This window comes from Lithobates pipiens, unplaced genomic scaffold (genome assembly GCF_037356315.1).
Source record: "Lithobates pipiens isolate NorthernLeopardFrog02 unplaced genomic scaffold, aLitPip1_a1.2 Scaffold_18, whole genome shotgun sequence".
Taxonomy (NCBI): Eukaryota; Metazoa; Chordata; class Amphibia; order Anura; family Ranidae; genus Lithobates; species Lithobates pipiens.
Genome location: NW_027507758.1, coordinates 548874678 through 548888897, shown reverse-complemented (window position 1 = coordinate 548888897; position 14220 = coordinate 548874678). Strand labels below are relative to the sequence as shown.

Here is a 14220-nt window from a genome sequence, read left to right as displayed (position 1 = left end):
CAGAACAGGGTGGCAGTAAAAAGAGGAAGGAGAGAGAAAGGAAGAGAAAGAAAAAAAATGGAAGAGGAGAGGGTCAACCCGGAGTTCCCTCCAGAATTGAGATGTAGCCAATCCAATATCTTGTCAAATTTTATGGAGTTATTGCAAAGTATATGAGTGAGCTTATAATCATGATCCAATTGAGCTTATTTTTAACATGATCAGGAGGAATAACCGACTGTTTCCAATGCCTAGCAATTGTAATTCTTGCTGCCAGCAATATAGAAGTGATCAATCTTACTGATTTTCTGGGTACTTCTTCGGGTAATTTGTAAAAAAAAAGAGCGGTTTCTGGAGATCAACGAATGTTTGAGTTTGTGTTTTTAAATGTAATTTTTCCAAATTTTGCTCATTAAGGCTACGTTTCCCCTAGTGCGACACCAGAGTCACGCAATTTAAAGGGCGACTGAGTTTGACTTTACGCTCTCTGAGACAGTCGCATCAAAAGTTGCATCAGAGTAGTGCAGGCACCTTTTCAAAGTCGCTGCAACTTAGATTGGAACAAGTGCCTTTGAAATCAGTGGGATGACTTGTCATGCGACTTTGTGGCTAAGGTTGCTCTAGTGGAAAGGGAGCCTACAGGAGACCTATTGTACTTTATTGCACGTCTCGGTGACCTAAAAAAAAAAATGTTGAACAGCAACCTGTGCTCTGCAATGTGCTTTGGTAATCAGAGACTTGTCTAAAGTCTCTTAAATGATGTTTTTTATTTTTTCAAGCACATTGTTGCCTAAACTTACGTTTTAAATGTTTTTGGCTTCTTTAACGAATATTTAGTGTTCTGAAAGCTTTTTCCAAAGTCTAGAACTGTTTTTGGAATTGCAGCTAATATGAAAAGCAGGCGTGAAAATCTGTTTTGTTAGGTGTGATTTCTGGTGTGTGGTCTTGTTAAATTCATCAGCAGAGCTGCCAGGATCTTTCTGTGGGGTGCTCTGCTTTTTGGACTTGTAAGATGTTTTTGGCTGAATGGGAATAACCAGTGTTAGTTCTTGGAAATTTGGTGGGGTGTGTTACTGAACCAGACTAAGGTGTCATTCTCTGTATGACAGAACAAATTTCACCTTACAATAATACATGTAATTGTTTAAAAACAAAAAAAAAATTATTTATATTTGCTTAGAAGGTGTTAATAGATCTGAAATCCCAAGTTCTCAGTGTTGTAACCTCTTTTTCTCTCGGTTTTGTGCCAGGCTACTGCGGAGCTGACATTAAAGCACTTTGCACTGAGGCTGCCTTGATTGCCCTTCGACGACGCTACCCTCAGATCTATGCCAGCAGTCAAAAACTGCAGCTGGACATCTCTTCAGTTGTTCTTGGTGCCCAGGACTTCTACCATGCAATGAAAAACATTGTGCCTGCTTCTCAACGTGCTGTGATGTCTCCAGGACAGGCCTTGTCCCCAGTTATCAGGCCGCTGTTGCAGAGGACGTTCTCTGATGTGCTCTGTGTCTTACATGATGTCTTTCCTCACTCGAAGTTCAGCAGAGATCACAGGAAGGATGGTAAATGGCACTGTCTGGTTCAGTCATCTACTCGTTAACACCTGCATTTTCTGTTATGGTGTTACAGAAGTGCGAGTTTGCAAATATATTGTCATCCTCTGAATGCTCAATGTCTCCCAAGTCCAGTACCTCATGTCCAGAACAGACCTCAGACACAGAATTGGCCGTATAAAAGCAAGAATCACTGACCTCTTTCTAGATTTGCATGTTCCCCCTTTCCAATCTGTAAAATTAAAAGCTAACCTCTTGTTTGGAAGCTTCCCATGTACTGTAAAGTGTACATGCTTGCTTTCCATATGAGAAGTGCAATTTGCTACACCGAGTTGTAGATGCCTACACTCTGCCTTAGCATTTTTTTTTTTTTTTGTTTTGTTTAATCCAGTGATCTGAATGGAAAAAAATAATTACAGTGACTGCCTCCATTTTTTGTGATGTTAGCGCAGTTCTCTCCCTGCTCCGCTATTATGTTCTGACAGGGGGGGCTGCTCCTCCACCACTGCAAGAATGCACTGGTCAGCACTTGCAGCCATTGACTGCAAGCCAATCAGCTGCTGAAGCTGAATACATGGGCTAAACGTCACCGAATCAATCGTTTTCAGCTGATTTTTGGCCCATGTGCACCTAGCTTTAAGCTTAAATAAGTTCACCTTTTAACAAAATTAATGCACGGTTTTTTTGCAGATAAAAAAATGTGCATTTAGTTTCTGGAGCTTCTAAAGCATTGCACCAGCGATCAGCAGATTGCTGGTGCCACGCAGGGTCTTCTTCAGATCGGTCAGTGTGTGCCCATACGAGCAAGCAAATGCAATCTGACAGGAAGAGAGAAAAAAACTGCTCCACAGCACCATGATAGTTCATTGAAAACTACAAGCCAACAAAGTTTTCAGACCTGGTATTTTTCCATTTACCGAACACTGTGAATGAGTGACGCTTCTAAGCGGGCGGAGTCCCACGTGGTCATGTTTTAAATAAAAAAAAAAAAATTTGGCAGCTAGCAGGGAAGAGACTATCCCCCACTAGCTGTCAAATCAAAACTGAATTTCTCATTGTTTAACCACTTTTTTACCACCCACTGTATATTCATCATTATGTTTACGTTCTATACATGGGTTATGGCAGCAGATAGCTGTCATAACCCCAGTATATTTTTATACAGCAGGCTATCCTCCTTTTCAAATAAGTGGTTTGCCACAGGATCACTTTTACGGGTTGTGCCTCGTCCTGCCACTTCTGTCATTCTACCCGCTTACCGGAGACGTTGGTAGTGGCAAAAACTATCCGATGTGCTGGAGGGATGGGCAGGAAGTTGAGTGAGGGCAAGATGGCCTCCACTCTCCTCTATGACCTTGGAGGACCGAAGTGACGTCAAACGTCTCTTCCGTCCTTAAAGGCCCCCCCCCCCCTTTTTCTTTTGTGTAAATGTGAGCTCTACGGTCTTTTTGACCCTGGATCTCGCATTAAAGGGGAAGTCCAGCCTGAGCTTTTTAGGCTGGGCTTCTCCTCTGGATCACAGTCATGTAATTAGATTTGCACTCCTCTGACCCGTTTTTCGGAGGAGAGCGGTCTGAAATCCACTCTCCGCTGAAGTCACTGCCATCAGTCGAGGCAGCAGGTCATCCCGACTTCCCATGTCTGGATCCGCCAGCTGCTTTGATGGCAGTCTTAGCGCCTCAGCGAGCTGCTGAGATGCCCGCTTCCCTCCCCTCCCCAGCTCAGCGCACCAATGAGCGTGGAGAAGCAGAGAGGAGAGACTCTGACTGATGATCGGCATCTCTCCTCTTGGATCTGTGAAAACCGAGCCATAGACGGTGTTCGGTGGCTCGGTTCTCAGTGCAGAGACGGCGGGGGGACAGCTGCAGCATCGGTCTGATGCTGCATCCGCATAGGTAATTATGAATAAAAAATAAACCCGTTCTTTTAAAGGGGCCCTGTTTTGCTTATTTCTACTACAAGGAATGTTTTCATTCTTTGAAAAAGAAATAATCGTAATCCCCCCAAAAATTTTTTTTTTAAAGGGACAATGTGTAAAAATAAACAAAAAATTTAAAGCACCCCATTCCTCCGAGCTTGCATGCAGAAGCGATCACACGTGCAAGTCGAGTCAACGTTTGTAAATGGTGTTCAAACCACATGTGAGTTATCACCGCGAACGTTAAAGTGAGAGCAATAATTCTAGCACTAGCTCTCCTCTGTAACTCTAAACGCCTAATCCGATTTTTTTTTTTTTAAAGTTACTGTAGTTTGTTGCCATTCTACGAGGGTGCGCAATTTTAAAGCATGGCATGTTGGGTATCGATTTACTGAGCATAACATCTTTCACGTTGTACAAAGCAATTGGGCTAACGTTACTGTGTTATTTTTTAATTTAAAAAAGTGTGTATTTCCCCCCCAAAAAATTGCGTAAATACGGCATGACAAAGTATTGCAATGATCTCCATTTTATTCTCTAGGGTTTCTGCTAATATATATATATATATATATATATATATATATATATATATATATATATATATATATATATATATATATATATATATATATATATATATATATATATATATATATATATGTGTGTGTGTGTTCTAAGTAATTTTCTAGTAAAAGGTACAGATTTTAACTTGTAAATAACAAATGTCAGAAATAGGCCTGGTCCAGAAGTGGTTTACTAAAGGGCATAGTAAGGTTACAGGTAAATTTTATATAAAAATGTTTTAAAAGCTAAGCTCCACATAGATATTATAACCATTGTGTTCTCACCAAAGGTCGTTTATATCCATTTAAAAAAAAAAAAGAACTTCAAGCACATTTTCCTTTCTCTCCACCTTCTGTTATCGCCAACACAGTAGGGACTGGATCACCTGTTCAGGCTGTATAAGCGAGTAAGCAGTCGCTCATTTGTGCTTCTGCTCCTTCATTGTCCAGCCAGCAGTCTGGGGATGTGTCTTGAATGATGTTGTGCTGCTACTTATACAGTGGAGGTTCAGAACCAAGCAGCCTGGCAGAGAGGGGTGTGGATCATAAGGCTGGTTGAACAAAATAATAAAATCTTTGGCAAGTAAAACACTTCACATGTATATATGTACTCCAGCTGTGCGTTTAGCTTCCTACCTGGAATTTTATTTGATCAAATAGGTGGGGATAACGGAGCTTTCTTGCCTTTTCTTTTTAGATGATGTGAGCCTTCTTTTGGATGATAGTGAAGATGAGAATCCAGTGTCAATATTTGATGTGAGTTGTGTCTCAGGATCACCAAAGAAGCAACCAGCTGCTCCCCACAAGCCCTTTCTCCATTTTACCACGTAAGTGGACAGCGTGAAAGACGTGTGAGCGATCTGTTCGCTGCAGTTGAAGCGATTTTCTAGCATACCCAAAGCTAGTTCTAGCACTCCACTGTATGGGATTAGAATTTTAAAATGTAATGAAAAGATAAGACATTCTGGGGTTCATTTACCAAGACAGGAGAGTGCAGTTGTGCATGGTAGCCAATAAGCTTCTACCTTCAGCTTGTTCAATTAAGCTTTGACAAAAAAACATGGAAGCTGATTTTCTACTCCCCAGTTTTAGTAGATAAACCCCACTGTCTAGAAAATATATTATTATTATTATTATTTTTTTTTTTTAATACCAATGCCAGGCATTAGTTTGACAAATCTGTCACTACTTTGTGAAAGGCTCAAGGAGTCTTTGAGAAATTAAACTTCCTTTCCTGACTTTTACCTATAGGTGAGCCTATAATAAGGCTTGCAAAAACAGGGGGAGAGGAAATGTGGGACTTTATATGAGGCAATGAGTGGGTAGGTTCATCTGCCTCCATCCCTAATGTATATATTAAAAAAGGGAGGTGGTTGGGACTTTATATGAAGCACAGCTACGAAAGTATTCAACCACATGTTTATCGATTCCAAAATACATATATGCATAATTGGATAAAATTGTAACATTGTAGGCAATGACAGCTCTTTAACGATTAGTGTATACAGTAACATGATTCACAATATAATGGTAATAAAATACATGAATATATAATAAATTGGTTCAATTCATAATAAACACAATTGGTCTTAAAAATTTTAATTTGATGGTAAGTATCCTAAAGTTGAATCTCAAAATAACGTTTGCAATGTTGTAGCATAAGGCTGAGGCTCTACAAGTTTTGTGGAGATGTCCACTCGTCAGGAGCAACTATGAAATGTATAATTTTTTAATAAAACAAAAAAGTACAAGGTGAACTGGTGGTTGGCATAAAGGGGGAAAAAAATCACAGAGGAGGCATTGGGTATTTCCCAAGCTCTTACCTACATGCAAGTTTAGTAGGGCTGCAACTAACTATTATTTTCATAATCTATTAGTTGGCCGATTGTTTCGAATAATCAGTTAATAACCTTAAAAACAAAAAAAAAGTGTGGTGTATAATTTAGTTAATATGTAAAGTTTAAAAAAGGCAATTTATTCTTAACCACTTCAATACCGGGCACTTAAACACCTTCCTGCCCAGACCAATTTTGAGCTTTCAGCGCTGTCGCACTTTGAATGACAATTGCGCGGTCATGCTACACTGTACCCAAATGAAATTTTTATCATTTTTTTCCCACAAATAGAGCTTTCTTTTGGTGGTATTTGATCACCTCTGCGGTTTAGTTTTTGCTAAACAAATAAAAAAATAACAAAATTTTGAAAAAAAAGTTTTTTTTGTTTTTTTTGTTTCAGTTTCAAAACTTTGCAAATAAGTACGTTTTCTCCTTCACTGATGGGCACTGATGGGGTTAAACTGATGGGCAATAAGGCGGCACTGATGGGCACCGATGAGGTGGCACCAATGAAGTGGCACTGATGAGGTGGCATTGATGGACACCGATATGTGGCACTGATGGGCGACACGGATGGGCACTGATAGGTGGCACAAATTGGCATGGATTGGCATGGATGGGCATGGGTAGGCGGCACAGGTGGGCATGGGTAGGCGGCACAGGTGGGCATGGGTAGGCGGCATTGTATTATAATATATTGTACTAATGGATGCCAATCAGTGCCAATCAATAATGCATGCCAATCAGTGATGCCCATTGTGGGCACTGATTGGCATCCATTATGGGCACTGATTGGCATCCATTGTGGCACTGACTGCAATCCCTGGTGGTCTAGGGTGGCATACCTTGGCATCCCTGGTGGTCTGGTGGTGTCCCTGGTGGTCCAGTGTGGGCATCCTCGGGGGGGGGGCTGTGCTGATATTTGATCAGCACAGACCCCCCCGTCAGAGGAGCAGCCGATCGGCTCTCCTCTACTCGCGTCTGACAGACGCGAGTGAGGAAAAGCCGATCACCGGCTTTTCCTATTTACACTGTGATCAGCCGTGATTGGACACGGCTGATCACGTGGTAAAGAGTCTCCGTGGGAGACTCTTTACCGAGATCGTAGTTGCCGGGTGTCAGACTGACACCCCGCAACAACGATCGCCGCGATGCGCGCCCCCGGGGGCGCGCAGCGGCTCATAATCCGGATTATGTCATATGACGTCCGGTCAGGATTATGAAACCACTTTGCCGCCGTCTATTTGCTATAGGGCGGGCGGCAAGTGGTTAAATATCTCTATGCAGTGGTAAATGTAAATAACCCAATATATGGCTAGGGGGCAACATATCTAATCCACTCAGAATAGACAGAAAAGATGTACTGTATATACTATTAAAGGGTGACTCAGGTAAATATCTTTAGACTCAGAGATCGACTTTTTTTTTTATTTAAAAAACAATATCTTCCTTCAAAAAAGTGTAATTTTAAGAACATTCGTTTGATTTTATAATCATTAGTGGGGAGAAATCAACATTCATTTTCAACCACAGTGATGGGAACATTTGGAAATAGAAAACTACTTGGTCAAAGGAACTTTCAGACGGTGTATGTGGTTTTTGCTCTGAATTACATTCATTTTAAAAACATGTTAACAAGTTAAAATTTCAAACATTCTTTCATTCAGTGAATGTACAAAGATTTTTTTGTCTGAATATTCTAGTCTGAAAATTGATCAGTGTGCCCAGCATAAGGTTCGGTACACACTAGAGCTGCAACTAACGATTAATTTGTCTGTCGACTAATCTATCGATTTTATTTTTTTTATTTTTTAATGAATCTAGTGTTTTTTTTTTTTTTTTGATTAGCTAATTAATCCTTTGGATAACCTTGAGAGTATTGTATGGCAGAGTATTGTATTGTATTGGCGGGCAGAGTATTGTATTGTATTGGCGGGCAGAGTATTGTATTGTATTGGCGGGCAGAGTATTGTATTGTATTGGCGGGCAGAGTATTGTATTGTATTGGCGGGCAGAGTATTGTATTGTATTGGCGGGCAGAGTATTGTATTGTATTGGCGGGCAGAGTATTGTATTGTATTGGCGGGCAGAGTATTGTATTGTATTGGCGGGCAGAGTATTGTATTGTATTGGCGGGCAGAGTATTGTATTGTATTGGCGGGCAGAGTATTGTATTGTATTGGCGGGCAGAGTATTGTATTGTATTGGCGGGCAGAGTATTGTATTGTATTGGCGGGCAGAGTATTGTATTGTATTGGCGGGCAGAGTATTGTATTGTATTGGCGGGCAGAGTATTGTATTGTATTGGCGGGCAGAGTATTGTATTGGCGGGCAGAGTATTGTATTGTATTGGCGGGCAGAGTATTGTATTGTATTGGCGGGGCAGAGTATTGTATTGTATTGGCGGGGCAGAGTATTGTGTTGGCGGGGCAGAGTATTGTGTTGGCGGGGCAGAGTATTGTGTTGGCGGGGCAGAGTATTGTGTTGGCGGGGCAGAGTATTGTGTTGGCGGGGCAGAGTATTGTGTTGGCGGGGCAGAGTATTGTGTTGGCGGGGCAGAGTATTGTGTTGGCGGGGCAGAGTATTGTGTTGGCGGGGCAGAGTATTGTGTTGGCGGGGCAGAGTATTGTGTTGGCGGGGCAGAGTATTGTGTTGGCGGGGCAGAGTATTGTGTTGGCGGGGCAGAGTATTGTGTTGGCGGGGCAGAGTATTGTGTTGGCGGGGCAGAGTATTGTGTTGGCGGGGCAGAGTATTGTGTTGGCGGGGCAGAGTATTGTGTTGGCGGGGCAGAGTATTGTGTTGGCGGGGCAGAGTATTGTGTTGGCGGGGCAGAGTATTGTGTTGGCGGGGCAGAGTATTGTGTTGGCGGGGCAGAGTATTGTGTTGGCGGGGCAGAGTATTGCGTTGGCGGGGCAGAGTATTGCGTTGGCGGGGCAGAGTATTGCGTTGGCGGGGCAGAGTATTGCGTTGGCGGGGCAGAGTATTGCGTTGGCGGGGCAGAGTATTGCGTTGGCGGGGCAGAGTATTGCGTTGGCGGGGCAGAGTATTGCGTTGGCGGGGCAGAGTATTGCGTTGGCGGGGCAGAGTATTGCGTTGGCGGGGCAGAGTATTGCGTTGGCGGGGCAGAGTATTGCGTTGGCGGGGCAGAGTATTGCGTTGGCGGGGCAGAGTATTGCGTTGGCGGGGCAGAGTATTGCGTTGGCGGGGCAGAGTATTGCGTTGGCGGGGCAGAGTATTAGCTGGGTATGGAGGGATGGCTACTTCCATCCGACCTCTCCCCTCCACTGCACAGATCAGTACAGAGAGGGGAGAGAGACGCCGGTTTGTTTACAAGAGATCGCTCCATCGGATGTAGAAAGATGGCCGCCGCTTCGGAGCTAGGCCGAAACCGCGGCCTCTCCTAAGGCCGAGACCTCGGAGCGCGGCATGTGCGCTCAGATCACGGATCGGTGACGATCCGTTGCACCCCTAGGGACGGTGGCACGGCGGGGGAGAAGAGAGGGGGATGGCGGGGGAGAAGAGAGGGGGACGGCGCCACGGAGGGCAGCGCTAGATAGCACTGCCCCCACAGTGACGCATCGACGCCCAGAATGCACGTCGACGTATTTTCTTAGTCTACGTAGTCGATTACGCCCATGCGTCGTGGCAGCTCTAGTACACACCTATGCAGTTTGCTTTTGATCTGTTTCTGCTGTGCATTTTGATTTTTGCACACGTGATTTCGCTGCAATTTTGCCTTTTTTAATAAAATTTTTTTGGTCAAATTTTTTGGGCAGATTAAAAACAAATTGCTGCAAAAAACAATTTTCGTGTTTTTCTGCAGCCTCTCCATTGAAGTATATTTAACCAAAAAAGCACAGTTTCTCATTAAAAAAAAAGTGTCCCTGACCCTTTCCAAATACGCAGTGGCTGAAAGAAGCATAAATGTGAATGGGTCCCATAGGAAACAATGTTAATGAACCGTAGTGCGTTTCTGCAAAAAGCACCAAAAATCATAGATGTGAACCTGGTTTAGTAACATAATTGGATTAAAACAACGAAAATTAGCCCTTTATATAGTACAAAGAAAAGCAGATAATCACTACTGTAAGGGGTTCATTTTTTTTCTGTAGAACTGTGAAACTAATATTTACAGTAGCAATTATTTGCTCTTTTTGTACTATAAAGCAGTGGTCGTCACCCCCTGTCCTCAGGGCCCACTAACAGGCCAGGTTTGCAAGATAACTGAAATACATTACAGGTGTTATCGTTTGCTGCTCAGTGATTGCAGTATTCTAGTCTGCATCTCCCCAAGGTAATGCATGGTAAAACCTGTCCTGTTAGTGGGCCCTGAGGACAGGGTTGATGACCACTGCTATAAAGGGCTCATTTTAGTTTGTTTTTTTGTTTTTTTAACCCCATTGTGTTACTGGCCGATTAATCGATTTATGAAAATAATCATCGATTAATTTCATAATCTATTCGTTTTCGATTAATCGATTAGGGCTGAAACCAAAGTTTAGTATACAAGAAGTGATATAGAAGGCTTAGGGCACCATGGGAACAAACATCTCTCGGGATCTGTGGCCACATATATAATAAGGCTTACCTATAGGTGTAAACATCTCCTAAATGTGCACAGTTAAGGAGATATTTAGATTACTTGTAGCCTGGCACATGCGTTCTCAAGGAATGGGCACTTGTGCTGTTCCTGCCAAGCCCTGTGCCGTGAACAGCGACACACACACACACACACACACACACACACACACACACACACACACACACACACACACACACACACACACACACACGCGCGCGTGTGTGATGTCAATGCGGCTCCGGCCAGTTACAGAGCTGGAAGCAAGACAGGTAAAGATTGAAATGGCAGCAGTGCTGACATTGCAGAGCTGGTACAGCTTTGTTTTAAGGTAAGTTTCACATACTGACTTTACCTTGCAGGGGCAAAAAAAAGGCTGGCGGTATACTTCCGCTTTGACACACTTGACCAAAAGGAACATATTCTACAACCTGCAGCCAATCCCAGTGAAGCCAGTGAAAGTACTTGGTATTTTGTATTTAGTGCATTATTTTTTTCATTGCCAATCACCTGAATGGGTCCGGAGAGGCAAGTTGCAATAGAAAAAGTAATTCGTTTTATTTTTTGTGTTGCACAGATTTCTGTATTTGTCTAAATGTTTACGTATGGGCAGCACAGTTTTTAATTATCACCATCAGTACTAGGGTTGTTGGTTCGAATCCCAACCACAGCACTACCTGTATAGAGTATTGGTTTTGGGTATTGCGCTTTTCCATGAGTACTTGTGATAATACTCGGTATCGGCGCAACCCTAATACGTGTACTTACCCCATCAGGTACTGAATAATGTAAAGGTTCTGATTTCACTAAATGCATGCTTGTAACAAGTAAGGTACTCAAAGTATTTATGCTAGCACTAGACAACTAGCGGTTTCACAAGGAGGTCTGCATTGTCAGTCCCCATATTTCTCACGGTACAATTATCCTTGGATAACATGCATTATAGTGTGGTAGTTCTGTCACTTCTGTATAATCTATAACTCCCCTTTAATGTTTTTTATCAGGTGAAGACTATTTCCATTTCTCCTCTAATAGTCTTTGAATTAATGATATATTTTCATTTAATGGCTTTAAGTTTCTCTTCATATTATGCAAATTGGAGGGAAGTTCTTAAAAAATGAAATAGCCTTTTGCGAATTATTCAGTCCTGTTCCATAATACATGTCTGGAGATCTTCAGAATATTGTTAAACACTGTAATTAAAGTTAGAATTGTTTTATTTTATTTTAGCCAGTATTCAGCTTTTGCCTGTTGGCAGATGTTTATGGGCCCTGGGCTGAGGTGCTTGCAATTCACAGTAGTTCTTGCAATCCTGTTCAGCACTTGGGCAACGAGGAAGGTTCAGTAATGTCTAAACTCAAGTACAAAAATTATATTTTACCCATTGAGGGCCTTAAAACCTTGAGGTTATCCTGACACCTGCAGGAGACTTGGACACTGGAAAAAAAAATGTAGGTCAGCCTAGGGTAAAGCCCCCACCTACTACCACCATGCCACTGTTTTTTGCTAGTGTCTTAAGACCATGGTTCCCAAGTTTCTATTCTTTTTTTTTTTTTTTAACTTGCATACCCCTAGGCAGCCTGTAAAGCGTACCCTTCTTATTAATAAAATTACTACAATACTAAAACTGGAGAGTGCAAAATCTGATGCAGCTCTGCGTAGAAACCAATCGGCTTCCAGGTTTGATTTTCAAAGTTTAATTGAACAAGCTGAAGTTAGAACCTGGTTACCATGCACAACTGCACCAGATTGAGTTAACTACTTTTAGTTAATCTTCCCCATAGTGTCTTTCAAATTCAGGTTGTAACTATAAATAGCCCAATAATAGAATTAAAAAGCAATAAAAATAGAACACGACTTTAAAGTGATACTAAGCACACACTGTTTAATTTACATTGTCCAGAAGCAGCATTTGTAATACAGAGTAAAAATATTGAAAAACTTTTTTAAATCGTCATACGAATATATAGTTGAAATCAAATCTTTATTTTTTTTTGTCATTAACATGGTGTGGGCGGATTTCTGCCAGTCCCAGGTTATGCCAGACCTCTCCAGCCTGTGTCTAAGAATAAGAGAGGTAAAGCCTCAATCAGTCTACATGCAGTATCCCGCCCCCATTGTGTTTGGTTAGTGGGCATGGATGAGGAGGGAGTGTACTGTCATTTATTACTGTATATGCCCACTTGTGTGACTTTATAGTCACATGGTCTACTCAGATGTAATAGGGAGGAGGTGCTCAGCATAGAAACTCAATGAAAACTGAGCATGTGTGGAGCTGCCAACACTGCTCTGCAAAATTTCTAGCTGAATTGGGGACATGAACAGAAGGTAGCGATGGAGAGAAGCAGGATCAACCAGGATTTTTACAAAAAACGAATCTCAGTGACTATGAACAGCATGTAATACGCCAGTGTGGGTTTAGTGACACTTTAAATAACAGATTCATTGTAATTCTACTCATTGAGTTCAGCAGGAGCACTCTTTGTTCCTCTACTTGGTGTAAAATTTTCTTGCAGCCCATTGAAGGACTCAAAGTCATAAACATTGTTTTTGTTTTTTGTTCTTTATTATTTTTTGGTTTTGCCTCACCTTTTAATTTATGTTAATCTTTTCACTAAACAGATCCGCTTGTCACCAGCCGACCTCCTACCGGCCCAGGCTTCTCCTCTCAGGGGAGCCTGGCTCAGGCCAAACCTCGCACCTTGCTCCAGCTGTCTTGCACTTGCTTGAAAAATTCTCTGTTCATAGACTGGACCTACCTGCACTTTACTCAGTCAGTGCAAAAACTCCTGAGGAGTCATGTGCACAGGTTGGTGTGTTTTTTTATTTTATTTATTTTTTCCCATTTATTGTCTATGTTGGATGTGTTTGTTTTTTTTTGTTTTTTTTCTTTGTGGTCTACCGTTCTCATACGAATAGTGGTGTTGCATCTTATACTGTATGTTATCCATGAGCAGCGTTATGGTTACCAGAAATTTAGGTTTTAGTTATAGGTTGATGCTGGCGTACTCAAAGCAGAACTGAACACGCCAAACCTTTTCAACCAAGAAAGCTGCCATCTTAGCCTCTGTTTGATCTGCATCTGCCGTGGTGCTGCACATGTGATCAGTTATGACACCAGCCATTTGATGGTTTTCCAGTTTGGTTGGGAGCACAAGCAAATGTGACAGTTCATGACACAGGCGGGGAATGTACCACTTTTTTTGAAACCGTTAAATCAATGGATTTTATTCTGCTTTAACAGGAAGTGTTCTACATCTCTCTTTAAACTTTAAATTGTAAAGAATGTTTAAGAATGAACTTGAGAGTAAACTTGAGATTCCAAAGTTTCAGAAACTCGGACTCAGTCCTTTTCAACAGTCATAAAATTAAGAGCTTGTTTACATTGTATACAGTGCATTTTCTGCACTGTAGCTATGAGTACAAAAATGTGTTCTATGTTCCCCATTCACATTGCAATGCTGGTGTGATCTGCAGTGCAGAACAATAGACGTCACATTTTCCTGCAGTGGATGACGCTGCTGCTCTGTGGATACATAAATTCAAGTTATAAAAGAAGAGTTCATCTCCCTCCACCCCCCACTTACCTGAGCCCTTTTCAATCAGCTGTCATTGTGCACGAGAGCAGAGGCTCTCTTAACTCCCTCATAGGCACAGACACTGCAGTGGTAGCCATTGATTGGCTCCCACTGCTGTCAATTGGTCACGAGCAGAGAGCATGGACAAGCTGTGCTGTGTATCTATGGCCACACAGAGCTGGCTCAGGAGAGTACCTGCAAAAGTGCCCCATAGC

General features: G+C 42.1%; 1 protein-coding gene across 1 annotated transcript in view; it reads left to right on the top strand.

Moving 5' to 3' along the window:
• ATAD2B (ATPase family AAA domain containing 2B) overlaps nt 1–14220 on the top strand; it is a 201962-nt gene that overhangs the window by 96337 nt on the left and 91405 nt on the right. Inside the window, exons 16-18 of the mRNA XM_077488860.1 lie at nt 1230–1541; nt 4711–4840; nt 13050–13236. Of these exons, the coding sequence (XP_077344986.1) occupies nt 1230–1541; nt 4711–4840; nt 13050–13236 (629 nt within the window). The remainder of the gene's footprint in view (nt 1–1229; nt 1542–4710; nt 4841–13049; nt 13237–14220) is intronic.